The following is a 25,912-nucleotide window of genomic DNA, read 5'->3' on the forward strand; positions in this document are numbered from 1 at the left end:
TAGAGAAGATAAAAGCACTTATGGTAGTTGCAAATGTTAACAAGTCCATACAACTTATACAGTTTAGCAATGAGTCCATAGAAAAAGAATAGAATAACAGTAGAAATGCTCAAGCAAAACCAAAGAAAAGATGACCTTCCAACTGTATAAAATCCTCGTAACAGTTATAGTAAAAAGACATCAGTGGAAAATACTCAACTCAGTCCCAAACACCCAACAGGCAAATAAGACCAGAATAGACAAGCCTTTGGCAGACAATTTTAAGAGTCTAAATATGGCATTACATTTCTAAATAATCCACAAAATATATTATATGGCATATTCATATTAAATACTGGGTAACCAACTCTGCAGATCTGATACTAACAACGCTTTAGCCAATGACAGCAAGATGGAGCAAGCTAAGGGAACGCTGGTGTATCACAACAGTGCTCAAGGAAAATATCGTCACAAAGTCGTGCTTCAAAAACAGTACTCTGGGACTTCACACTATCATCTATGGAGCAAAACAAAGTTCTCTAGTTTTTCAGGGATGTGCCCTGCATAGTATATGTTATGATTCACTATTACACGAGCAGCAAGACACTGCAATGTAGTATGATTTATGGGCTGGATTAAATTTTTTGCTATTTCCTTCTCATCCAGCAAATCACTAGCAGTTTGTTTATGCGAGTTTGTGGCATCAAAGTGTGAACCTGACTTGATAAGAAGATTCATGATGTCTGGATGGTTGTTCAGTGCAGCAATGTGTAATGGACTGTTGTTATCAGAGTCTCTGACATTTACATCAGCACCACATTCCACCAGGATAGCAGTAACTTGTAGAGAGGGGAATTTACAAACTGGGTAGCGACCCACACATGTAGTATTATTGTCAACGGCAAGGTGAAGTGGACTGAAGTTATTCTTCCCTCTAGGCTGAAGCTTAAGAAACTTGTAAATAGTCTGTTTCTTAAAATGCTCCTGTTCTGAGCTGCAAGGTACTTTCTCCAACAAGCAAATTAAATGCAAAATAATGGAAAGGGCTTTGTTCAGCTGTATTGGATCAGGAGGACACTGGGTTTGTTTCATGGCCCGTTCTATTTCAAGAACGCTTTTGCACAGTATACCCATGAGATCATCAAATGTGACAGTAGTGCCTAGCAGGCCTTTTGCCCTATCCTGCAGCATGAAGGAGAAAAGTTCAGCAAATGATAGTAAACTGCTGGCTGTCATAGGGCTCAGCGGATCAAGATTGTTCTGCTGCATGTCCAAAGCGTATTTCCATAAGTTGATGCAACGCTTGAAGTTTCCAGAGTCTGCATAGACAGCACCTCTATATCTAATATAGTAGGATGTATCTGGGTGAGAAGGGCCAAGAATACGTTCTCTAATTAATAGTGCTTGCATTCTCATTTCATCAGGGTCTGCAATAAGATTTTCTAGCTCTTCTGAGCTGTTTACCTCTTTAGCATAATCATATGCCATAATTAGTGTTTGTGGCACAGGTTTGCTCAGGATATTAGTCCTATCACTGTATCTCATTTCCATAGCTCGCTTCCAGTATTTCAAAGCACCAAGCAGATCTCTCTTTTTGTCCACAAATGTCGCTCCTAGAAGCTCCAGAGCATTTATGCGCTCAGCCTTACTGGTCTGTACATGCTGGGTCAGAAAGTCCACAATATTTGTGTGGCCTGTCACACTAGCTGACAGAAGGGGAGTCATTCCATAACCGTCCTTTTCCATTTTAGCACAATACTTGAGAAGCATCTTCATGATCTCTAAACTTCCAGATTCTGCACAGTCATGTAACGCAGTGTTTCCTGCAAGAGAAGAAACACAATTACACAAATCGTTAATTAACTTATAGTCCAAACCCCACCAGGCTAATAGTTAAAAAAAAAAATAGTTATAAAATAGTTTAAAACCCCAAACATTAGTAGTTAAAAAAAAAAGCTGTTTTGACATCAATGGACTATGAAAGGATTAGATGACAAGTCAAAATATTGAAGATTTGATTAAATATAAAGGCTGCCAGGCAGTTATACAAATCAAAATGCTTTACAATACTGCCTGAAATAATTAAAAAGGTTTTAAGGATATTGTTTGTCTCATTATTCAAAAAAACAGATTTAAAGTGGAATTCTTCACTACATTAAAGCACAAGAACAGGCAATTCCATTGTACTGAAAGTCAAGCAAGCGGGACAGAAGACCAGCCTGACTGAACAGGGAACTCGTGGAGCTCAAGAGGAAAAAGAAACTGTATGCTCTCTGGAAGCGACATCAGGCTTTGCAGGAACATTACAGAGCTGTGGTTTGTATATGCAGGGAGAAGACACAAAAGATCAAAGCTCACTTAAGAGTTGAAACTGGTCAGTGTTGTGTCAGACAACAAGAAGGGCTTTTTAAAGTACATTCATAGCAAGAGGAGGTCTAAATAAAACATCAAACCAATACTTGTTGAAGATGGTCACCTGACTAATAGGGATGAAGAAAAAGCAGAGGCATTCAATGCTTTTTTTGCCTCAGTCTTTAATAATACTGACAGACCTTGGGCTGCCCAGTCCCCTGAGTCAGAGGACCACAAGTGTGGGAACAGTGACTTTCCATTTGTGGACACTGACATTGTAAGGGACCAGCTGTATCAGCTGAATGTTCAGAAGTCCATGGGGCCTGATAGGATTCACTCCAGTGTACTGAAGGAGCTAATGGAAATTATGGCAGGACCCCTCTTGATCATCTACCAAAGGTCTTGGGAGTCTGGGGAGGTCCCTGCTGACTGGAAGCTAGCCAGTGTTATTCCAATTTATAAGAGGGGCAATAGGGATGACCCAGGAAACTACAGACCTGTTAGTCTAACCTCAGTGCCTGGAAAAATTATGGAGAAGATCATACTGGGTGCTATTGAAAGGCATTTAAAGAACAATGCAATCATCAGGCAGAGTCAACATGGGTTCATAAAGAGAAAGTCCTGTCCAACTAACTTGATATCCTTCTACAGTAATGTCACCTGCCTAGTGGATGAAGGCAAGGCAGTGGATGTAGTTTTTCTGGATTTTAGTAAGGCTTTTGATACTGTCCCTCACAGCATCCTTCTGGACAAGGTGTCCAACTGTGGGACAAGCAGGTACACTCAGCACTGGCTGAAGAACAGCTGAAAGGCAGGGTTCAACAGATTGTAGTGAATGGGGCTACTTTTGGCTGGTGACCAGTCACCAGTGGTGGTTCCTCAGGGTTCAATCCTAGGGCCAGTTCTGTTCAATATATTCATCAATGTTCTAGATGCAGGAGTTGAACGCACCAGTTGCAAGTTTGCTGATGACACCAAACTGGGAGGTGCTGTTGACTCTCTTAAGGGAACGGAGGCCTTGCAGAGGGATCTAGATAGACTGGAGAACTGAGCAATCATCAATGGCATGAAAGTTAACAAGAACAAATGCTGGACTCTGCACCTGGGATTGAGCAATGCCAGGCACAAGTATAAATTGGGAGAGGAGTGGCTGGAGAGCAGCCCTGCAGAAAGGGGTCTGGGGGTGCTGGTTGACAGCAGGCTCAACCTGAGTCAGCGGTGTGCCCTGGCAGCCAAGAGCGCAAACCGCATCCTGGGGAGCATCAAACACAGCATAGCCAGACGGTCAAAAGAGGTGATCATCCCGCTGTATTCAGTGTTGGTGCGGCCTCACCTTCAGTACTATGCAGTACTGGGCCCCACATTTTAAGAAGGACGTGGAGGTCCTTGAATACATCCAGAGGAGGGCAACAAAGCTGGTGAAAGGGTTGGAAGACATGTCCTGTGAGGAGCAGCTGAGGACATTGGGTTTGTCTAGTTTGGAGAAAAGGAGGCTGAGGGGTGACCACATTGCTCTCTACAGCTTCCTGAGGAGGTGAAGTGGAGAGAGAGGTGCTGATCTCTTCTCCCTAGTATCCAGTGATAGGATGTGTGGGAATGGTTCAAAGCTGTGTCAGGGGAGGTTCAGACTGGACGTTAGGAAGCATTTCTTTATCGAGAGGGTGGTCAAACACTGGAACAGGCTTCCTAGAGAGGTGGTCAATGCCCCACACCTGTCAGTGTTTAAGGGGCATTTGGTCAACGCCCTTAATAACTTAAGATTTAACTTTTGGTCAGCCCTGGAGGGGTCAGGCAGTTGGACTAGATGATTGTTATAGGTCCCTTCCAACTGAAATAGTCTACTCTATTCTAGAATGGATTCTGTATCTGCTTTCAAGTATGAAACAGAAACTTAAGCTTGCTATCTCCATGTTGTTACACTTTCCCTTTCTTCCCTTGTCAAATTTCCCTTCCCCTCTATCTCCAGCAATGATTAAAAAATAATGAGATCTGTATGAAAATTAAAACTGGGCTAACTCAGCATTGGCTTTGTTTGCCTCTACACTATACCTCTTCCTCTCTGTCAACCTTTTTGATTTACATGTTTTAAAGCAATAATTTTACACAACGGAAAATACAATCAATCATAACAGGCCCTTCATCTCAGCTGGGGCCTTTGAGACTGCCAGTATATTCTGAGGGAGACGGATAATTTGTTGTGCACATGTATATACCCAGACAATCTATTCTTAATGCTTTCTTAGGTCTTCAGCCTGAAGCCCCACATTAATCCCTCTGCTCCTCTGGATAGGATTCCCAAAGCCAAGAAGAAAAAAATGCCTTCAACACACAACATTCAGCCATCTATCTTGTGCCAGCATTTATATGCAGATTATTTCTCATCAACCTGACATTGCACAGTCTTTTATTTAAATGCACTCCAGTTCTAACACCATATGGGGAAATTTCTAGTAAGCACTAGTGCCACCTGTTTGAAAACCCTATTCACAGAAATTTAGAAAGCAAGCATTGGATACCACAGCTAAATATTTAACTATTAGGCTTCAACTAGATGAAAATTTTGCTTAACTTTAAATATGAACACTTCACTGGAGGAGAAGGAAAAAGATGGAGACAAACTCTCCTGGTCCCCTCCCAACATAATAAAGTCTCTTATGTGGTTGACTGCTTTTAAAATTACACAATTTAAATCTACCTCATTCTTTGTAATATATTATACATACTGCAGATTCCAGGCATAGTAACTTTCAGCCTCCCACTAAATTAATATGTAAATTATTAACAGAAAGCTCATGTAACCCCCCACCCCCTTAAGATTTCTTAGACCATTAGCCCCGCAAATTCCAGTTAACTGCCCATCAGATCATCAGTTTCTACTACACTGTCAGAAAGCTTCCACATTCACAAATGAGGTTTTCTTTTCTAGGGGTTCTCTGCCCATTCATAGTCATCAGATTTGGCTTTTAAAAGTTAAGAGAGAGAAGTTTCCTGAAACTTCCTTATTTGCATTTTTGGTAGGCTGTTTTTTAATGCCAGCAAGACAGCGATTTACAGCGTGCTTTGCTGTTGTGTTTCTAGGCTCTGACAGAACCGGGTGGGTTAGGAAACAAAGCAGTAGTCTTGAAATCTTCAGCTCGTGTTTGGGATTAAGTGTGTATTTGTAGATACGTAGTCTACTGATCTAAACAGCCTCTTCATACACTTTAACTATTTTCCCCCAGGCTCTAATCTCTAGAATGTGCAGTTCATTCTTCATACTACAGTATTTAGCTAATGAAACTCAAATCAAAAGCATGCCTGAGATCTGTCTTAAAAGCTAAACCCTGCATGAAATAAATTAAAATTAAAATGGAGGTAAAGTCTTTCCACCAATACATTCTTTCTGCCAAGAATATATTCTTTACACTATCTAAAATACAACAAATTTCAAAGCAAAACATTCAAAGTTAGTACATGCATATAAGGAAAAAAGATTCATACTTATTAAATGCACTTCAGAAATAGAAAATTTGTTCCATTTTTATTTCAATTATAATAACCTGATGTAGGTCTACACAAATAATTTTGACATCTTCTAGCTTTTACATATGTGACTTCATAGCACACATATCTTCTTTCTAACAAGACACAGTAAGAGGATATAAAGTTTAAGAAAAAAGACAAAAGCAAAATTCAGAAATATCTGGTCAAACCATAATGACTGTCCTCTAAATTCAATACCCACTTGTCTCCGGCAGAACCAGATACCTTAGATCCACAATGTAGACCTCTATTCTGCATTTTGAATTCACAGATTATCACGTAGTTGCTTGCTTTTATCTTCTGTTGACAAGCCACTGAGGCAAGAAAATGTTCGTCCAACGCTTTTGCAAGTTTTGGTATGCAGAAGAAGAACTATGTAGACACTCAAGGTCTGTTTAGATGAAAATTTTCTAATGGGCACTGGGCATTTTGCCTTGGTTTCCCCACTAGTATCCCAGTCACCTCCTCCTCATTCTCTTTCTGTTCTAATCTCTCAGTTCTCAAAACTTTACATGTAAATTGGTCTGCTGCTTCTTCTTCGAACTTGTTTGTGGACTATCTAAAGATGAACTGACAGCACATTCCAAGGCCTCTTTATTGCTCTCAATTCCAGCAACCAGAAGAACAGTGGTAAGAAGGAACAGCAGTTATTCAGGACAAACTGCGTCTCATTCCAGGCTCACCAGATACCAAAATTTAGCTGACACACTCATCAAATTCATACAAAAGATGTGTAAAAAGCTATTTTTCAAAAGCTTATGACTCAAGTTTAACAGTTTTTTGCATTATAGCAGAGCTATGAACATATCTCGTCCGCCCAAACAGTATTTTAAGTGCAAGTTCCAAACATTTAAAAAAAAAAAAACACAGAAAATATCAGATTGTTTCATTAACAGAGAGTGAACTTAACTTGTAAAACATTCCTTTCCTGAAACATTTCTGAAATGTGGCCAGTGATTTTACTATCATAATCTAACAAGTTAGCTGAGGAAGACACCCCGACACAAAGTAGCACCTGAAATTATCTGTTAGATCAAGATTCACAAAGCTAAATCAGTTCATACAATGGCAAGTGATTTTCAATCTTTAATGCCTTAGGCAATTTTTATCACGAATAGATTGTGTTAAGTCAGTTATAGATCTGGCCGTGCTACAGTCTCTACCAAGACCAACAAAATTTCTAATCTCAAGAACAGAGATTTAACCAAATATACGTGAAGTCTGATAAACTTTGCATGCATAGCTTCTCAACTATAATTCCCTCTGTCATCACATATCACAGACCAGAAAACTGTCAATACCCCAATACTGATGAGCGTGAGACCTTTAAATTCCTAAGATGGAAAGGTATCAAAAGCAAATACACAAACTTGCCAACACAAACATTATACATTTTCCTTCTATGCCGGAGAAAGTCTAGTTAAAATGTAACTACAGCAGTCAATCCAGAACTAAAGACTGGCTCCAGACCATCTGCACTCCTGCACTCAGTGATGAAGGCAAAACCAGATGCATCTGGGTGTTGGCTCAGCCACCAGTTAATACAGCCATTTCAGGGTGTAATCAAGTCCATATACCATCCCCTACAGCACAGCTCTGAAACTTTCAAGTCAATATTTTTAAGATATTTAAAAAGTCATAAAACCAAAAGCATATTAAAAACAAATAAACCAAAAGGTATTAGTAACATCAAAGTTCTTAATATTGGTTCACAACTATTAATATACATTTTGATGGCTTTGACAATAGGATTGAAGGCAGCTATTCATATTACATATTATAGATCCACTGCCATATAACGCTGCTCTTGACACACTTTCATCAATTGCCAGGCATATATGCTATGACACATTACTACTGAAAAAATCCATACGAATTAAGCTTGGCCATTGTCTGAGTAAATTCAGGTCCAGTCCAACAGTCTGCATGTCATTTGTTTACAATGCAGCTATGCAGAACATGTGGAAATATGCTTAAGACTGCAAGGAATTTCACTACTCTGTCCAACTGGACGTCCTTCATTTAAAAAAAGAAAACCTGGGGTTTTTATTCATATTACAATTACTGACTTAAGCTTAAACAGCTGTTACTGACAGCACATCAGAAGTAGTGTAATTTCTTAGCTACTTATATTGTAGTAGCCCTTAGAGTTAGAATAACCGCAGTTATTTTAAACCATGTACAAACTAATAAAGGATCACTGCTAATTTTTAGTGGCTGCACCTCACTTAAGTTTGACTGGATGGTACAGGTACAGCAGGAGGAAGGATACAGTGTAAAAAACCCCAAGTTTCCACAGACTAGAAGTGAGCATGGGTAGACACATGATTGAGAGCTGCCAACTTAAAAACCCATAAACCCCAACCTTAAGAAATAATAAGATTACCAGCCATCTACACCTAGCAAGTATGAAGTGTTAAACTTGAGGAAGAACTTGAAATAAAACATGGCAGTGGCCTTAGCACCTAATTCAAATGCTATGTTCCACATATTGGCTAGGAATTGAACAGTTCAAACAAGTATGGCAAATCAACCAGTATTGTGAATTAAACTCATGCATTTCAAAAACACTACATTGTCTATAGTGATAGGAATGAACACAATCCAGCAGTTAATTCAATTTTTGTAACATTATTTATTCAGTAACAAACTAGAAGTCCACATTATATCTACTGCTGTACTAAAAAGGAAAAAGGCTGAAAATAAGTAAAATTGATTTGAAAGTCATTCTCTTTGATAAGCAGTTTTCCAAGGGACACATAAAAAGATGTTGGTCAAATCAAGGTATTTTTGTAAAGGTGTGAATGATTATTTCAAAATAGGTTTCATTAAATTTGCTTAATCCATTTTTAATTCCAAAATGATCTGCAGGAATTTAATCACATACAGAAGATAGCTAGTACTACAACAACGTGAAAGGCTCATCGTTCTTGCACAGAAACAAAGTTGGACTGGAAATGTTTTGTTAGTCACAGTACTTGTCGGCTAGAAAGTCAGTGCCACTATACTATATTGCTAATACTACTTACAAACCATTGCTATCTGTATCAAACTTCATTATTCACATTACCTAATAACTTCCTCTAATTAAAAACAGCAACAAAGAAATGGAATAACCCCACCTCCAGTCCTTCCAAGTCTTGCAAAAACAAATTAAGGAAAAAGGTATGGGCAGTTGGCACCACAGCTTCATGTTTTATTCTTTTGCTGGAGTCCTCCATTAAAAGTGGTATGAACATTACACAAACACTTTGTATATCACAGAACTAACTGCCTAACTATCCAGTGTTACCAAAACCTTATTGGAGTGGGGGGTGGGCATTCAGATTCATAATGAGGCCATGTCTTTCCATGTCAGAAGCAAATAATTCCCAAAATAGACTTGTAGCTTGTGACATGGGAATGAAAGAAAATGAAGCAACGACACAGAAAGTGATTTGACTTGATTTGCAACCAATTAACTACATCCACTTCCTAATACTTACAAAATGCTTGATCAAAATTTCTGGGTAGTAAAACTTACATTAAAATTTAGTATCAATCTGATTTCATATCCAAGATCTTTAAACATAAGAGAAAAAAGATTTAATTTAAATGACTGACCAGTATGTAAAATTAACCAAATGTATTTATTTTTGCAGCCTTACAGATTAAATCAATCACTTTATTATAAAGTGAAGTTGTTTATGTAACATTGATTTTTTTTTCCTAACAGAGCTTTTGAAGTAATTAAGTCTTCCAAGAGTTTTACTGATTTTAAAAAAATGTATTGCTACATACATATAAACATGGACAGTGTGCAAGAAAACTGCAGAAAAATACATGCCTACGCTTAGTGTGCATGACAAAGGAAAACTAAAGGTATGTCTTCCCTTTAAGAAGAGATTAAGTAAAAATTGCAAAGAACTGCTAATCTCAACAAGTTATTTTAATCTAGTTTCCATATTCTGTAACGGAATAATTGCTCTCTTGCTCACTAAAGTACTTCACAAGAAGTTGCATTATGAATATTACCAATAAAAAGCATGCTGTTAATCATTTAATTTCAACATAAACTCCTTTCTAGTTGAAATTCAAGAATTTATTCCTTTAAACACTATCTTCCTTATTTTATTTACAGACATTCCTACTGAAGTTCAGTTTTCACATAGCGTCACACAGAAAATATCTGCAAATGCAGTGCACTGCACCATGTAATACCGACCAAAAATGGAAAAAAAAAACCAAACCAAAAAAAAGGACACAGCACTTTTACAGCAAGGGTTTACTCACAAGTGGAAAAAAAGAAAGGGGGGGAGGGAGCTTTGTTTTGGCTTTTTGTTTGGTGTTTCCCGCACCCAAAATAAATCTCAGCAAGCAGACAAGACAAAAAACCTCAGAAGAGAACAAACCTGTTGGACTCCTTAATGTTTACTGCACGAGAAAATTAGTTATTTTTAATACATACTAAACCACACTGATCATAGAGCAAAGAGTGTGAATCTCTCTAATACCCCTATTTCTGGGTCTGAGTGTTACACTTTCCAGTACACAGACAATAGTGAAGTAGAACTAGCCCTTGATATAGTACTACTATATGTATAACCTTGATACAGTACCCATAGACACTGAGATCTGTATGCTTCTATGCTTTCCAAAATGAGAAAGCAAAGTCATCAAGCCTTGCCCTCCACATATTCTACAAAACTATTCTAATCAAATACTATGCCAGTGGAATCTAAGAACAACACATTTTGAATAATTTTCAAAATACATGAGTCCCTCCAATGGCTACGCTGGTATGGAGTATCATAAATGACAAAAAATCAGGGCTTGCAACCAAACGTTCCTGTGCAGATCTCAGGAGACACCTAAAGGAACGCCTAGTCCAGCAATTCTTATGAAATTTTCTAGTATTCAGAAGGAGAAAAATTAGTCTTTTGACTAGCAGATGAGTCTGCTAACAACAGAAGAGGGACAGAGTTAGCAAAGACCATTAGTAAAAACCACAAATATCACCTTGAAGAGAAAGAGACCACATAACCAAGCAGCTGAGCGACAGGAAGACTTACAAGCCATGTTCAGAAAAAATATCTGTCTTTAAAGCAGATATTTTGGAAGAGTCCTTATTTCCTGCACCATTACATTCAGACCATCCTGGCTATCAGCACCTGTGTACCTTATCTACAGTTTAACTCATTAATTGCAGAAAGGAAGGGAATCAATCTCCATCATTGCAGCAAATCTGGTGGAGGAGGATAAAGCATAACACAAATTATCAAAATGTGCACTGCAAATTTTCAAAATGCAAGATCTAAGTGTCTTGTCCGGAGTTAGAACAGAAGTATAAGATCCCTTTAAAATGGTCTGCATGCAAAATAATTTTATTGGGGCAATTACATGAAATATTTTATTTTAAATACAAAATCCAACAAACACAGCCCTAGAGAGAGCCTAAACCCCCAAGAGAGCCTAAATCTGTAATTCCAAGGCCCAAAGACTGCTACCACTTGAATTACAAGAGTAAGCATTTCCCTCCACACACATAGCAGCCAAACAAAGACTGTGCACAGAAACACATCAGTGAAACACTGTATTCAATCCAGAAGTCTAGTCTGAACATGGAGCACCACTCTAACAATGCATCACTGGCAGGCTTCGCAATGCAGCAGAACAGAAAACTGCATGCAGCTGACACACAGAACATCCTCCTCATCCAGCACAAAGCTAGGTCTCTGCTTCACTTGAGGTTTTGTTTTAAGAAGGTTCTACCTCCTCCTGAAAAAACTCAGGTTTCTGATACTCTAGCATTCCTCCGTTCCTCCTTTCAAGAGCAGCATAAAAGCTTTAACATCTTTATGTTTTAAGAGGGGTATTTTTGTTTGGGTATTTTGGGGGGGAAAAAAAAACCCCAAACAAACAAACAAACAAAAAAAAACAAAACCAAATTACCATTTGAGATCTTATTAGATACCAGTGAAACTTATTAAACTTTGTTATTTTTAATCTGCAGCTTCTTAAACCAGGAGTAATATCCTGAAGAAGCCTCTGAATTAGGAAGACAGTGGTGAATTAACTCACTTTGTGTTACTTTGGCTGCTTTTTGTTTTCCTATGCGCGCGCACACACACACACACAAGATATCTACAGATATCTTTGCTGTTTTCTACAATTCTATGAGAAAATAACCCACCCTTCTTACCCCAGGTATCAGTTTTGCCCCCTAACACTGTTCATGTAACGTAAAACTTTTTAAAAAAAATCCTTTGTTTACATTTATGTTGCCTATGTGCTTCACAAAAGCTTGGGGAAACTGTGAAAGTTCAGATCTGCAAAACAGTAGAAGCAAAGACAACTAAAGGCTCATACTTTACATTCAGAACCATTGGCCATCTTTCACATTTTAGCACTTAACCTACCTCGAACATCTTGTTACCTCTTCACCACCATCCCCTGTGAAACAGTGCCAGACACTACACTTTACCTTGGTGTAGCATCTCATCTGAGTCAGAGTCTGAAGTCTTTATGACATCTTTATCATCACAGATGCACTTCCACAACTGTCTTTCAAGAACCTGTGCATTCTGATTTTCCATAGTCCAAAACACAGTTGTGGGATTCTGCCTGTATTTTAGGAGGATTTCACCGCATGTTTTCACCTGTTCTTTCATACCCTGCCTCAGTGGTACCCTGACTTTTAGATGCCTATGAACTTACCTATTTTCTCATCTCAAAGGATTTGGATTTGTCCCTGGAACTGTCAACACTTTTTGTATCTTTCCCAGCTCTAGATTTTCCTGGTTATTAACATATGAATGAAGTTCTACCTTGCAATATGAAAACCGAGTGGAAAAACACAAGGAATAATTCAAGTAATTTTGCCCCACACCCCACCATGGTTTTAAGAATAATACCGGGAAAAGAATCTATACTAATCTCCCACCACAGCACCTCTACTGAAGTTACACAGTTTTGTTCTTATCAGGAACGTTGTAGTTTTAAACACAGCAAAATTTACAGTAGCTAAAGCTTTTACATCTTTCACAAACAGTAGGCTTCTCCATACATGGCCCAGGAAGGGGCCTATTTAAGACGAGTTCAGATACAAGGATAGCAACAACTTTTACTACTCAAGAGCAGAGCACTCAAGTTCTCTGTATCTCCCTACTACAAGCACAGGCACACCCCAGTAACTGTTTAGTTCCCAGCAGGGAGGAGCAGAAACTGAAAATAATACACAGTGACTTTCTGGTGGAACATGACAACGTAGAATGAATCCTGTTGGAAATACTAATTTTGAAATTAATAGCTACTGAGCATTCTTGCAAAGCAAAGTTCAGAAGGTTAGTTGTTGAGCCTCAGCCGCTGCAGTACCCACACTACTGCAATATTTACGGCTACCAGTTTTGCTCAGTTCTCCTGCCTTTCCACAGCTGACTTTCAGGGTTTATAGTACTTTCTTTCCTTCTCTCTCCCTTTACCTCACCACTGCTTATTAAATAACTTCAGAGACCAGACTGCTTTAAGATGCCAAAAAGAAAAAGTATGCTCATGTTCTATCAGAGGGGATTTCCATACATGTTACACATACTTAACCAATAGATGCTACGTACACACATCCATTTGTACACATGGCAGTTCAAAGTATAACATGAATTTTAATGAGCTAAAACATATCCAATCCAACTTCTTTAAAAATTTAATTTAAATAAGGATCAGTTAGTTATACCTTATGAACACTTGTTCATGTGCCTAGTTGTGAGTCACGCAGAAACTAAAGGAAGTAGAGAAAGGAAGGAATTAAGATAATAGAGAAACTGAGAGCACTGAGAAAATCCTCAGGAGTTCATAGCTGCCACTCAGTCATTTAAACAAAGGCAAATAACACTAATGCACTACTAAAGTTAATAATAAGGACAAGTAAAGTAAAGCTTATTCCACCAACACAAAATGAGGGGAAAAAAAGAGGTGCAGAGGTACATCTTTCTCCCTGTTACATCAGATATTTAACAGCATGGCTCTGTTCATACCTATCATATAAAGGGATTGGTCTGAAACTAAAAAACAATACACACTTTATATTTAGCTTGTTATTCCAAGAACCCTGTCTAGAAAAATGACATTTTTATCTTATCACAAGTCCATGATGATTCATAAGCAACCTTAAATCCTTACAAAGATTTATTTTGCTCTGCCCATCTCGATGACAAATCTGTAGTTTAGCTTTCTTTACATTAAACCCACATATCTGCATGATTTGCTGAAAAAAAGCATATTTAACTGAACAGCTTTTCCAAAGATTACTCTCATATTTGGCAATATCTAGACACAATAATCTAGACACCAAGTATACTTTAACAGAAATAACTGTAAAGTATAGTATACTCTTACAAATGTAATCAGCCAGAAACAGGCAGTGGAAGTATTACGCTACAAAAAGGTTCATTAGCAGATTAGTAATATATATACACATACATATATAAAAATAAAAATAAACTGCTGAAACACAATCCGGGCTCAGTGAGCTAAAAATTAACTGTAACCTGAAATAATTGGTATGCTTTTCAGGCAAATATCACACCCACATACAAGTTTGAGATGTAATAAAAAACCCAGTGGTTAAACCAAGAGATCCACATAATTATGATCACGGCAAAAACGACAGAAATCTTCACTTTGAATGATAATACCAGGGTAATTGTAAACAGGGGCAATGAGATGTCCTTCCTGATCTGTGCACCACTGGAAGTCCTTCTGTTGGGATCACAATCAACTGGCAGCTTCATTTCTTTAGACCCAATACATGGGTTTTTTACTGACACTGAAAAAATGCCCCAAATTATTCAAGAATTTGGAGGGCCAGGAGGGTGAAGAGCAAAGTGGTTATTCATCTCCAATGCAGAAAATAATTCTTCTCCTTTATGCATCTTTCCTTGTACTAGCCTAATTGGCACAGGTCAGTTTTATGTCCAGCATATTTGGTTTGTTAGACACAGTATGAAAAACAAGAATACATGCTCATATATTTGAATACTTTGCTACACCAACCTACTACAAAGAGGAGCTCTCAGAAAGTTTATTACCTTTTTGCACATGCACAAATGTGACATTTCATGTAACTACATCCTTTTAATTTTTAAGAATTAGGGGTTTAAGATAAAAATGTGTCAGTTTAGAATGAAGTTATACAACCTATGTTAGCAAAGGAGTACGTTAAAAAAAAACATTAAAAACATAGCTAAATACACTTTATCCCTTACTCAACCACTTTATGAGACTAGAAGAATACTTTTGGATGTCAGCCTCCTAAAGAAGGGTAAATGAGTAACTTTACCCCTACTTACCACAAGGAAAGTGAAAAAATTAACTTACCTTTTACACTTTTTCTGTTAACATCAGCTCCTTTTTCAAGTAAATACTGAGCAATTTCTTTGTGGCCTTTGTAACATGAGATCATCAAGCACGTATGCCCATGACGGTTTGATACTTCCAGGTCTGCTTTGTGCTCCACAAGATATTTTACTATTTCCAGGTGACCGTCAAAACAGGCAGCTCTAAGTGGTGTTGAATTTGTCAGAGTTGTATTGTTGACAGATGCACCATGATCTAACAAACACTGAACCACCTTCAAGTGGCCAGCTGCTGATGCTGCCCATAATGGCGGAGCCCCCTCAATGGTCTCACCATCAAAATTCACTGAACCACCAACTTCTATCGATGCAGAGCAATGGTCCAACAAGTATTCCACCATGTCAAGGTGACCGTAACGGGCTGCCATCAGAAGTGGCGTGGCACCATTGGTTTTCTCTGACATCAGTAGGGCTACCTCTTCTCTTGTTTTGCTTGCCAGTAACTTGGAAAGGAGCCGCAGCTTGCCATCACGAGCTGCGTTGAACACTGCTGTCTTTAGATCCATTTAGTCTGTCACTCTCTGCTTCTTGAAGGATACACGCCTGCCTTTTTTGGAGTCAAAAGCTTACTGAAAACGCACACCCCAAACAGAATGTCCCCAGCTTCTCCTCAGATCAGTTTCATCTAGATGGGACAACATGGAGACTCTGAACAGGGTCCTGACAAAGCACACGCTGTGCTTGTTATAAATCTGCAAGAGAAAGAATTCTGGATGTTTTCACCTCCTACTTCTCAAACAAGTAACCGCAATTGTTTTTTTCTACAGCTGTACCCAAACAACTCGCTGCTGCGGTGCGTCGGCGTCGAGCTGCCTTCCTTGGGACCCCCCCGGGCTGCGAGGTGCCCCCTGAGGAAAACTGCTGCGGCGGGAGGGGGGCTGATCCAACCAGCGTGTCATCCATACCAGCCGCAGAAAGATCCTCGTCTCCCTTACGGCGCTCCAAGCCGTACCCCCGACTTGCCTGAGGCGCAGCCTAAGGAATGAGCCCCCCCTCCTCCCTGCTCCCCCCAGGCTGCCCCGCGGACAGGCACCCCACGGGGGAAAGCCAGGCCGCCACGCTCAGGCGGTAAGGAGAGCCTAAGCCTGCCCTTTCCCCTACGACCACCCTCAGCCCGCCCAGAGGCCCGCCGCCCCCCGCCGAGAGCGAGCCCCCTCCCCCACCCTCCCTCCCTCCCCTCAGGGCCCCAAACCCGCTCCCGGCTCCCCCACGGCCGCCCCGGCCTCCCCACCCGCCCGTAGCCGGCCAGAAAGGGCCGCCGAGCTGCGGGTTACCTTCCCGGGGCGCCACCGGCCCCCTCCCGCCGCAGCTGGCCTCACAGGGAAGCGCCCGCCGCCGCCCCCCGCGCCCCGTCCAGCTCCTCCATGACAGCCGGCCCCCGCCGCCCAGACCCGGCCCTGCGCCCGGGGCGCGGCGCGGCGCAGCCTCCTGGGCGCGGCCGGCACCAATCAGAAAAGGGCGCGGGCGCCCGCCAGCCACTCGCAGCGGGGCTGGGGGCGGGACTACGCCGCCGCTCCAGGGCGGCGGCGAGCGCGGCGGCTGGCCGCTAGGGGGCGGGCGAGGGCGCTCGCCGCGCGCCGCTATAGCGCGAGCGGGCGGGGGGGGTGGCGGCTCGCCCCGGGGCTGGGAGCTGCGCGTGCGGCTCGCCCCCCCCCCCCCCCCCCCCGCACGTTAATATTTGCCTCATCGATTAACGAACTTCGGGTGAAATGTCCGATTTGCGCAGCGCGCAGGGTGCACTGGCTGCGGACGGCGTCGCTGGTTGGCGTGAAATTCGCTTTTTCGGGTGTTGCACGTGGCGTGCGACGGGCTTAGCGCGTGAACGTTTGGTGTATTCCTGTAGTAACAAAACGGGAGGAAAGCTGCGCCCGAGCAAGGGCATGTAGCTTCTGTCACAGCCGAGTGCATTACCTGCAAGCCTCAGAAAGAAGGGAGGCCATATGCAGAAGCAAACCCCATCGGCCGTAAGGGGCAATAATTTGGACATCAATTTGCAATGCAATCTAGTTGGCCCTCCCCCCCCCCCCCCAAAAAAAAAAAAAAAACCCACTACCAACAAAAAAGAGAAAACAGTGCAATTTGCAATTTTATGTCCAGAAGCCAATATTGCAGCCTGGGTTGCTGTTTGGCCCTTTGTACCCTGCACCAGCAAGAAGGCTGCCCATTGCTTTGTCTGCAAACCTCAGAACCGAAAATATGAAAACAAACTGACAGGGATTTAGAGAAAAGCAATCAAAATTGTTAAGGGGCTGGTGGTATTAATTTGTGGAGAGAGATTATAAGATGTAACTGTGTGTAAATGCTAAATTAGAAGTAAGCAGCGGTAAGAAGAATAGAGAACTATTTCAAATGAGTAGAACAGAGGAATTATTTGAAGAGTTTTGCAAGCTTTAGTCAACAGCAGCTGGGAAGAAACTGAAGGGAGGAATGCACATGCTTAGCGTCAAAAATAATATCCTGGTAGGGAGGCTCTGTCAAGCCCGAAAAATCATTTAGAAGTTGTGGGAGCTCATTGATAGAGGCATTTGCGACTGGGCTGTGCAAATCATATCACATATAAATAAGGGACTGTAGGGAACAGTTCTGTGCTGGAGGGAACATGGAGATGATAACCTGACAGACCTTTCCCCTTCAGTCCCTGGAGTTTTCAGGGCAGGTGTGGTGGTGCATCCCTCCCTCCCTCCCCCCGCCGCCTTTTTTCTCTCTTCAACTGCTTTACAACCTCAGGGATTCCTGCCAGACCGCGGCCTTGTGTAGCGAGCTGGTCGTTTAGGTGCCCCTTAATTGTACCAGAAACTCCTACATGGTCGAAGTGGAGAGCGGCCTTGTCCTTATCAGAAAGTCTCACATGGTTGAAGCAGGGAGTGAGAACAATCAAGTTACCCCCGACAACTTTGAAACAGAGCAGTAATTACCGACCCAGATCGTGGCTCGGATGGAGATATACAGTGACTAAAGCCAATCATCTCACGATCCTATAAACAGCAGTCCTAAGTGAGGCCCTTTGAGCTCTCCTGGTCTGCAGCGGGCTGCACCAGCACCTCCCTCTGAGTGGGATGCCTCTCAGAGCCAGCAAACTCTGAAAGTTTGCTAAAATCAGAGGTCCGCTGCCAAAGACCAACAGTGGAGCCTGGGCTGAAACCCTTCACTCCTTGAGGCTCAACCCTCACCTGTTGAGAAATGCCAAGACATTCGACATGAGTATTTCACTGAACTTGAGGGGAATTTTCAACAGGCATACCATATATATATATATGTATTCATGTCTGTGTGTATGCATGTGTGAATCAGTTTAAGTAGTCTGTAGATGTACGATTTAATTTCAAAGTGAGTCTTATACTGCTGCATTATCCTTATTCCTATAAACCCTTGACCAAGTCTGAGACTACGATTGGACCTATCCGCACCCAGACTCCTCTCTGAGAAGGAGTTTAGAAAGCAAGGGGGTCTATTCTGAACCTCGTGATTCAAGGGGAAAATTCTCCTTTTCCCTGCATCCACGATTTCTCTCACTCGAGTGTAGCCTAATTTTCTTTTATGCACTTCTTCCATGTACTAGATATACACATATATATATTATCCTTATTCACATAAACCGTTGAACCAAGTCTGAGACTAAGATTGGACCTAGTCACACCCAGACTCCTCTCTGAAAAGGAGTTTAGAAAGCAAGGGGGTCTATTCTGAACCTCGTGACTCAACGGGATGGTCCCCCTTATCCCCTGCACCCATGATGCCTCTGTGAATCATTCCAACTCAGTGTGACTTAATTTTCCTTTAGGCACTTCCATGTAGTAAAAGAGCGAACCTTGCCATCTTCAAATCTGTAACTACGTCACTGTTTTGATCAATTTTGTCTAATCACATTGTTAATCACTGATGACTGAGTGCTATTAAAATATTACAATCAAATCCTGCGATTTGTACAAGTAAATTCTAAACCACTACTGAATCAAGCTGTGTGAAGTCACCCATTCACAATAAATTGACATAATCAGCAGGATTCACAAACCTGCATTCGTGACAGTGAGTGGCATGCAGCACAGTCAGCACTGATGGACCTGCAAGCTACAGGGCTTCATGGTGGCTTGTAAAGTAGCGGATGCAGCAGCACTTCTACGGATGTCAAGCACAGGCATGTCCCCACTCCCTCCCAGCTCTGAAGTAGGCCAAGGTCCCGGAACAGGGTCCACGGGAGGAGAATTGGGCAGGCAGGCCAGAGGGGAATGGGAACTGCTTCTGCAGAGAGCTCCTGCCTGGACCATGGCAGAAGATGAACTCTGGCATGCAGCTGCAAGGCACACAGCCTGTTGGACCACCAGGCTTCTTCTTTAAATAAAAATAAATGTCTCCTGTGGCAGATAATGGATCTGCCTTGATATTCCAGAAGCCTACCTTAGAGTCACTAGATGTAGGCATCTATGGATTAAGCAGAGAAATAAATTATTAAAGAAAATTTGACAGGAGTTATATGTCTCCAGGTACCCCGCTGCCATCCTTCTCTTTCATACCTCAATATACATATGTCTTCAACAATTATTTAGTCGCATATATATTTTAAAAAGGCCATTCTCAGGACATGAGCGGACTTAGGGAGGTCTGACAATGCAGCTGCATCCTGACCACTGTTGTACATCCTTCACACTTCCACACTGCCCTGCGGAGGTGGCACTTGCTTGGCAGTACCTGGCTCCAGAGGGGCACCAAGAGCTGGGGGTCTGTGTACGGCCCCAGGCAGTGCTTCCCTGCTGCAGTTATTTTCTGGCTCCTAGAATGGACCTAAGCCCTGCTTTGAGAGGTAAAAAGCAAATATTCCGAGTGTACCTGAAGCATCATGAAAAACAAGAGGTACCAATTCCTTCTTTAAGGTTTCAACTTTAATCATTCGTGGCCAGTCAATCTGGTTGCTCGTGTGGGGACATGGTGCCAGGGACAACTTCTTCTGGCTTACCTCCCCTTCTCTTGTGGCCCTGTGCTGGATGCAGGAAAAATGGCCCTGTGCCCACGGGGAAGAGGGGTGATGTTGTCAGACTGCGATTTTTGGTGCTACCCCCAAATGCAGCCCGTGCCTTTGAAAAGACCAGTTAGCCTTGATGCTTGGTCGGTTTTGCAGTTTTCTTCCCCAAAATATACTCTCTGTTTTTGAAAACTGTGAATGGAGAACATTGTTAAGTGGAATAATAACATGTGTTGCGATGGCTTAGTTCTCACCTCGGGGCATTCTTGTCCTCACAGCTGTTCACAGGAGACAGCAAAAGAGATTTGTCACAAACATGAGGGACTAATGCACTACCCACCTTGCAGACAGCTACGGTTTGCTGTGGAGCGGTCCTCCCCTCGGTGCCTGGGTCACGCCTCTGTGGCACTGTGTCTCACAGACCGGTGTTTTACTGTTGCATCCACAGCCTTAGTTCCAGATTGAAGAAGAGATGTTCATTTTGTGTACAAATGGTGATAACATAAGGAAAACTTCACAGGCTACCTGACAATGCTTGATGGGTTGCTTGGTCTGAACCAGTGGGAGGGTTTTCAGGACTGCCTTTGATAACATTTTGGGAGCCAAATACTGTTTTCAGCAAGAGATCTAGTTGTAAAGTGCTGTATTATTTAGTTTCATCCCTTCAGTTGTTTATCCCTGTGTCCCAAAGGACAGAAGAAGATGGTGCAGAGCTTGCTTTCTCCTCAGGGCAGGTTACATACAGCAATACAGCAAAGAGAAACCTCAGCTACATCTCAGTTGTTAGCTTTGGCACCAGAAGCAGTATACCTACATTAACATGGTGATTTCCTCAAATTTTTTGTCCTGCTTTTCATCGTGCACCAAGTGGTATCCCTAGCATGACTGTACTTCTCTCAGGCCCTGAGCTAACTCAGAAAATTATGTCTTGCATTTTGCAAGGTGGACATGCACTCCAGCTGCTCTGCATGGTGTACGTAGCTCATGTCTTACCTAAACTGGCACTCAGTCCCCTAGCAGAGCTGGCTGAGAGTTAAGTCAGGAAGGGAATATAGGGTATAGGATCAGGAAGGTACCCAGGAAGGGGAGCTGGAGCAGATGATGAGCTGAGCAGAGAGATGCCTAAGGCATCTGTGAGGAAATGCCAGCATGTGAGCTGAGGCCAAATTATTCAATAAATTGAAATACTTGTTGAAGCACAGCCTGAATACTAGGTCTCCCCTGAGGCACCCTGACCACCAGGCAAGGAGGCTGGTGATGGCAAACCCCTGTCATCTGCTGCCAAACTTACCTTAGTAAAGCCTCCTTCCTGGCTGCTGGTGCGTGCCCACACCTCTGACAGCCCCAGTGGTGGCGCAGATGTCAGCAGTGATGCTACATGCAGTCACTGTCGCTCACTCTTACCCATGAGTATTTATGCACCACATGAGCCAGCCAGGGGATGCCAACCTGCACCCCAGGGCCAGGGTGAGCGCTCGAGGCACTGGTAGCACCTCCCGACCCTGCCTGAGCCTGAGCATGTCTGTGTGTGCTGCATTGCAAAACCCCTTTCTCCCTCAGGACAGCAAGCACCACGGGCCTTGGACACATGCTTGTGTTGGGGAGAATGCACGCGTGACATAGTTGCATATTTAGGATAAGTCTCCTAAAAGCTGATTGCTCACTTTAGGTGATGTTAGTGATCCAGAGGTTCATCCTTTGGTCTAAAACCCCAGCCCTTCGTATGCAAGTCCACTGTGGACAAGCCAGATGACAAAAGTTTCTTCTTCTTTAACTGGCAACTCTTGCTTGTATCATCCTGTCAACAAAAGTCAGGGAGCTGAATTCATTAGCTGTTGTGTAAGTGGACAAACTTGGTGCAGATTGGTGTTAAAACTGTAAGAGAGGTTACAGGCTGGCTGGAGATGTGAGTCTGCAGGAACTGAAAAAGTTTGGCAGGTTTCCTGAACCCCTTGCAAACTGTGAGCTTTCCTTGTCCTTTGGCCCTTAACTCACAGCTGACAGCAGAAACTGCCTGCAGCCCGCGTGTAGACACAGACCAGGACAGAGAAGTCTGGTCCTGGGAAATATGTCATTTCTCAAGAGGAAATAAGTGTCTCTGCCTATTCACCCTGGAGTGTAAGTATGACATTTTGTTTCCAGTGAAGTCAGCTGTGCCAGGGTTTTACCCCCGGTATCCGTAACAATATTTGGCTCACTAATTTTCTCTAGTTGTATTATGAAAACAAGGAAATAAGAAGAAAATGATAATCAGTTTAAAATTTGTAACAAATTACAAATTAGCACAAACCATACTAATTTTATAGGCTATTAAATTATACATTTGTATGTGTGTGTGTGTGTATGTATGTATATATAATGGAAATAGTTTACAGATTAACTTCCCTAAAATACACACAGTGGTTTAGTAGTGGAAATACATTACAGGAGACACGTGCTATTCCACACGATGTGGGGATTTCTAAAAGGTACAAATAAGGCAAGTTTACAAATATCCTCATAAAGAGAGTTCAGGGTTTTTAAACAATCTAATTAACCTACATCTTTTCTCACTATTCTGGTATTTGGTGTGCAAGCTGCAAAATTTCCTTTCCTCTCTTTCCACTGCCTCTCATGCTAATTCAAGAGGTTGAAAGTACATTGTCAGAGGTTATAATTTTCAGAAATTCAGATATTTCTATCATTAAAATCAGTGGCAGATGTCCACCTAGCTTTTAGGTCAGTATTTTCCAAGCTTGTGAAAGCTGAATTTCCCTCCAAGAACACAAACCCCATGTATATACCCTTGTATTGTAAAAGACCTGCATGTCTGAATTCACACGTCCAAAGACATTCTCGCTAGCCAGTGCACGACCATACATTGCCTCTTCAGTAACAATAGCCTGGCGGGAGAGGCTGCCCTAGGCTGCATAAGAGATCTTGACCAGTAAAACTTGTGAATTTAATGTGGCAGAATTTAAATGTAACAAAAGCAACTGACAGAGTAAAATTCTCTGCCAAAGCAACATTTGCAACTTACTAAATAATGTCATATTCATCAGTACAGTTGTTTTCAGTCACAGTAGACTAAGCTGTAGATAACAAAAGCATCAAAAATTAGCTTACCATTAAAAAATAGCTCACTATATTTTAACTGTGCCATTATTAGGTAGAGCCAGTCATGTTCATGTTGCTAGCCATGCTGGGGTTGAACTGTGCTCTGCCATGGTGTGATCCTCTACCAGAGATATGTTGGGCATGCACTGTGGCTTTGCTTACAATTGATTGGTTTGACTAATCCTTTGCTCTGTTAAACTTCGGGTTGTGCCCGTGTGACGCCAGAAGCCTCTCCTGTCCTGCAGCTGATATCCATTCTGGTGTATTATGGACATGAAACGTCCAGAATAGGCTGCTTACACTATCTTTGCTGCCCTTTTTTTACCCTATACATATTATCCCCCTGTTATTTTCCTTTCTTTGCTCCCAGGCCAAGGAAAGGATGGGCCCAACAGTGTTGATAAAGATATACAGAATTTTAGCTATTGAATTCACAAGATTTCCACAGTGGGTGGAATAAAAAATACATAACATCCTCTGCTTTCCAAGTATAGAACAGACATTTCACCTACAATGAAACGTACTAGGCTAGTCATGATACTTGGGATATGCATATTTAACTCCCAGGCATTTGTACAGACCCCTCTGCTAATTCACTGCAGAGAAAAACTATGGAGCTCATCACCCAGGGAGCACTCTGGGCTGATGGAAAGCTCAAAAGGCTCCGGGGGTCCAAAATTGTTGGAGCAAACATCTATGTGGTAAAGCTACTTTTCCTCAAATAGATGTCAGCAGAAGCAAGAGGCCCGGGGGTAATCAGAGAAATACTCCGTTTACCGTAAGCACCAGCCAGCGCGAGTGCAGAGAGCAAACAAAACAGAGTACAAGTGCTAGGCAACGGTCTGGATTGCAACACGTTGTGCGCTGCAGCTTCTGCAGAAGCCGATGAGTGTCTGGGAGCATGCCGGTAGTATTTCAGTCCTTGGCTTCAGATGCAAGTGCTATAAGCTCCCTACATTTTAGTCATCTGCAGCTGTAACTGTCATTGGATGTCTGCAGAGGCACCAAGCAGTTCAGACTAGCTGCGACCTTTTACATTGCCATATATATCCAGAAACCTTTCTGTCTGTAGCGGAGTCCCAGTTCCCAGCGGTTTCTGGCCACGTGGGTGTGTGTGTGCGTACGCACGCATGCAGTCACACGCGTATGTGCTTTGGAGAGTTCTGCTCTCATTTTCTGCCTTCTAACCATTTCCATAAGCAGCTGGTCAGAGGCAAGTGTGTGGCCTTTTGGCAAAAAGATCTCTGGGAGTAGCTTCCTATTAAATCGTGACTAGGGACTCTTCTGTTAATCTGCCTCTGATTGCTGACTCTAGCTTGGCCCTGTATAAACAGAAGGCACAGACTAACAGGAAAACTATTTCCAGGCCTGGCTTAATTCTAGGTTAGGAGGCAGAGGTTTGGGGTTTTTTTAAATGACATAAAGCTCAGCTACTGAGTTTTTCAGTTCCCTTGTGCAGGGGTGTCTCTGCCTGTCTGTCTGGTGGTTTTCTGATAAGAAGGACTGGTGTCATTTTGGTAGTCGCTCTTCTTGTGGAGCTGCCATTGGCCAGAGCCATCCCCTGGGCACTGCCCCACATCCTCCCCTCCAGACATCCGACCTCCCTGAGGAAACCCCACAAGCTCTTCAGCACTTGCCTTTAACAGCGAGGTTTCACATTTCTGAGCAAGTCGGCAACAGGCACCCATGTAACCAATTCCCTCCTTATCTAGACTGCCTGTTCCACTGCTGCAGCATATGAGCAACTACTCCATTTTCTTCTGCAGGCTGGATTACTAAAATACACTTTACTAAGGCTTCTCACAAGCACGCCTCAGAAGATCCAGTTAGAGCAGATTGGAGCTGTTTGCTTGGTTCTTAATGCTAACCGCACCAAGCTTATTAAAACTGCTCTCCACAGATTGCTTTAGCTTATTTAAGATTTATAAATCTCTTGGATTTATGCCACTAGTACCTTGGGTACTCAGGCGCTGTCCTTTCCTTGGGTACCCCCCAACTCTGGCTGTCAGCCAGAGAGCACAGGCAAACCATCCCCAGCACTGAAATCAGAGGAGAAGCTGCCTTATCTCAATTTGGGTGTTTTGGGGGTTTTTTCACCTTTTAGCGGTTACGCCAAATGAGATATTGATGGCTTTCTGAGATGGAAGAGCTGCTGCTTTTACCCTGCCCTTTCTCTAAGGGGTGAATGCAGTGCAGGACAAGATGGCAGCCACAAGGTTTCACATTTTCCACTGGCCAAGCTGATTGGGAAACATCTGAGAGAAATGCCAGAAATTTTGCAATAGGATTGTAGTTTTGAGAGAAAAAAACAGAATATGGCTCATTCCAGTTAATAAGTTTCAGCATTTTTTGTGGAAGTCTTTATAGGCCTTCAGACAGAGCTAAGGAAAATTTAAAATCATTAATAACCTATCGCGGAGAAAGCCAAATACACCATTAGGCATATGAAGTGTGTCAGCTCTACTTCCCGTTGTGCAATGCCTTCTATTGCAAGAATTTGTAAATAAAATATATGTAGCCTTCTGTGACATGAGGATTGCTGTTCTTGTTTAACAGCTGAACGTAGCGAAGCGTGGAGAGATCTCTGAGCACCTAACCTGCTGTGGGGAGACGGGAC

The 25,912-nt window shown here is 42.2% G+C and overlaps 1 protein-coding gene across 1 annotated transcript; it reads right to left on the bottom strand.

Annotated features, from left to right (window-relative positions):
- Positions 1–85: 85 nt before the first annotated feature.
- On the bottom strand, positions 86–16,545 carry FEM1C (fem-1 homolog C). Its single transcript, XM_075726170.1, has 3 exons — positions 16,517–16,545; positions 15,205–15,934; positions 86–1,802 (listed from the first exon to the last, which is right to left on the bottom strand). The coding sequence occupies exons 2-3, from the start codon at positions 15,746–15,748 to the stop codon at positions 493–495; spliced, it is 1,854 nt and encodes a 617-aa protein (XP_075582285.1). The 5' UTR covers positions 15,749–15,934; positions 16,517–16,545; the 3' UTR covers positions 86–492.
- Positions 16,546–25,912: the final 9,367 nt, after the last annotated feature.

The sequence above is a fragment of the Pelecanus crispus genome, chromosome Z (genome assembly GCF_030463565.1).
Source record: "Pelecanus crispus isolate bPelCri1 chromosome Z, bPelCri1.pri, whole genome shotgun sequence".
Lineage (NCBI taxonomy): Eukaryota > Metazoa > Chordata > Aves > Pelecaniformes > Pelecanidae > Pelecanus > Pelecanus crispus.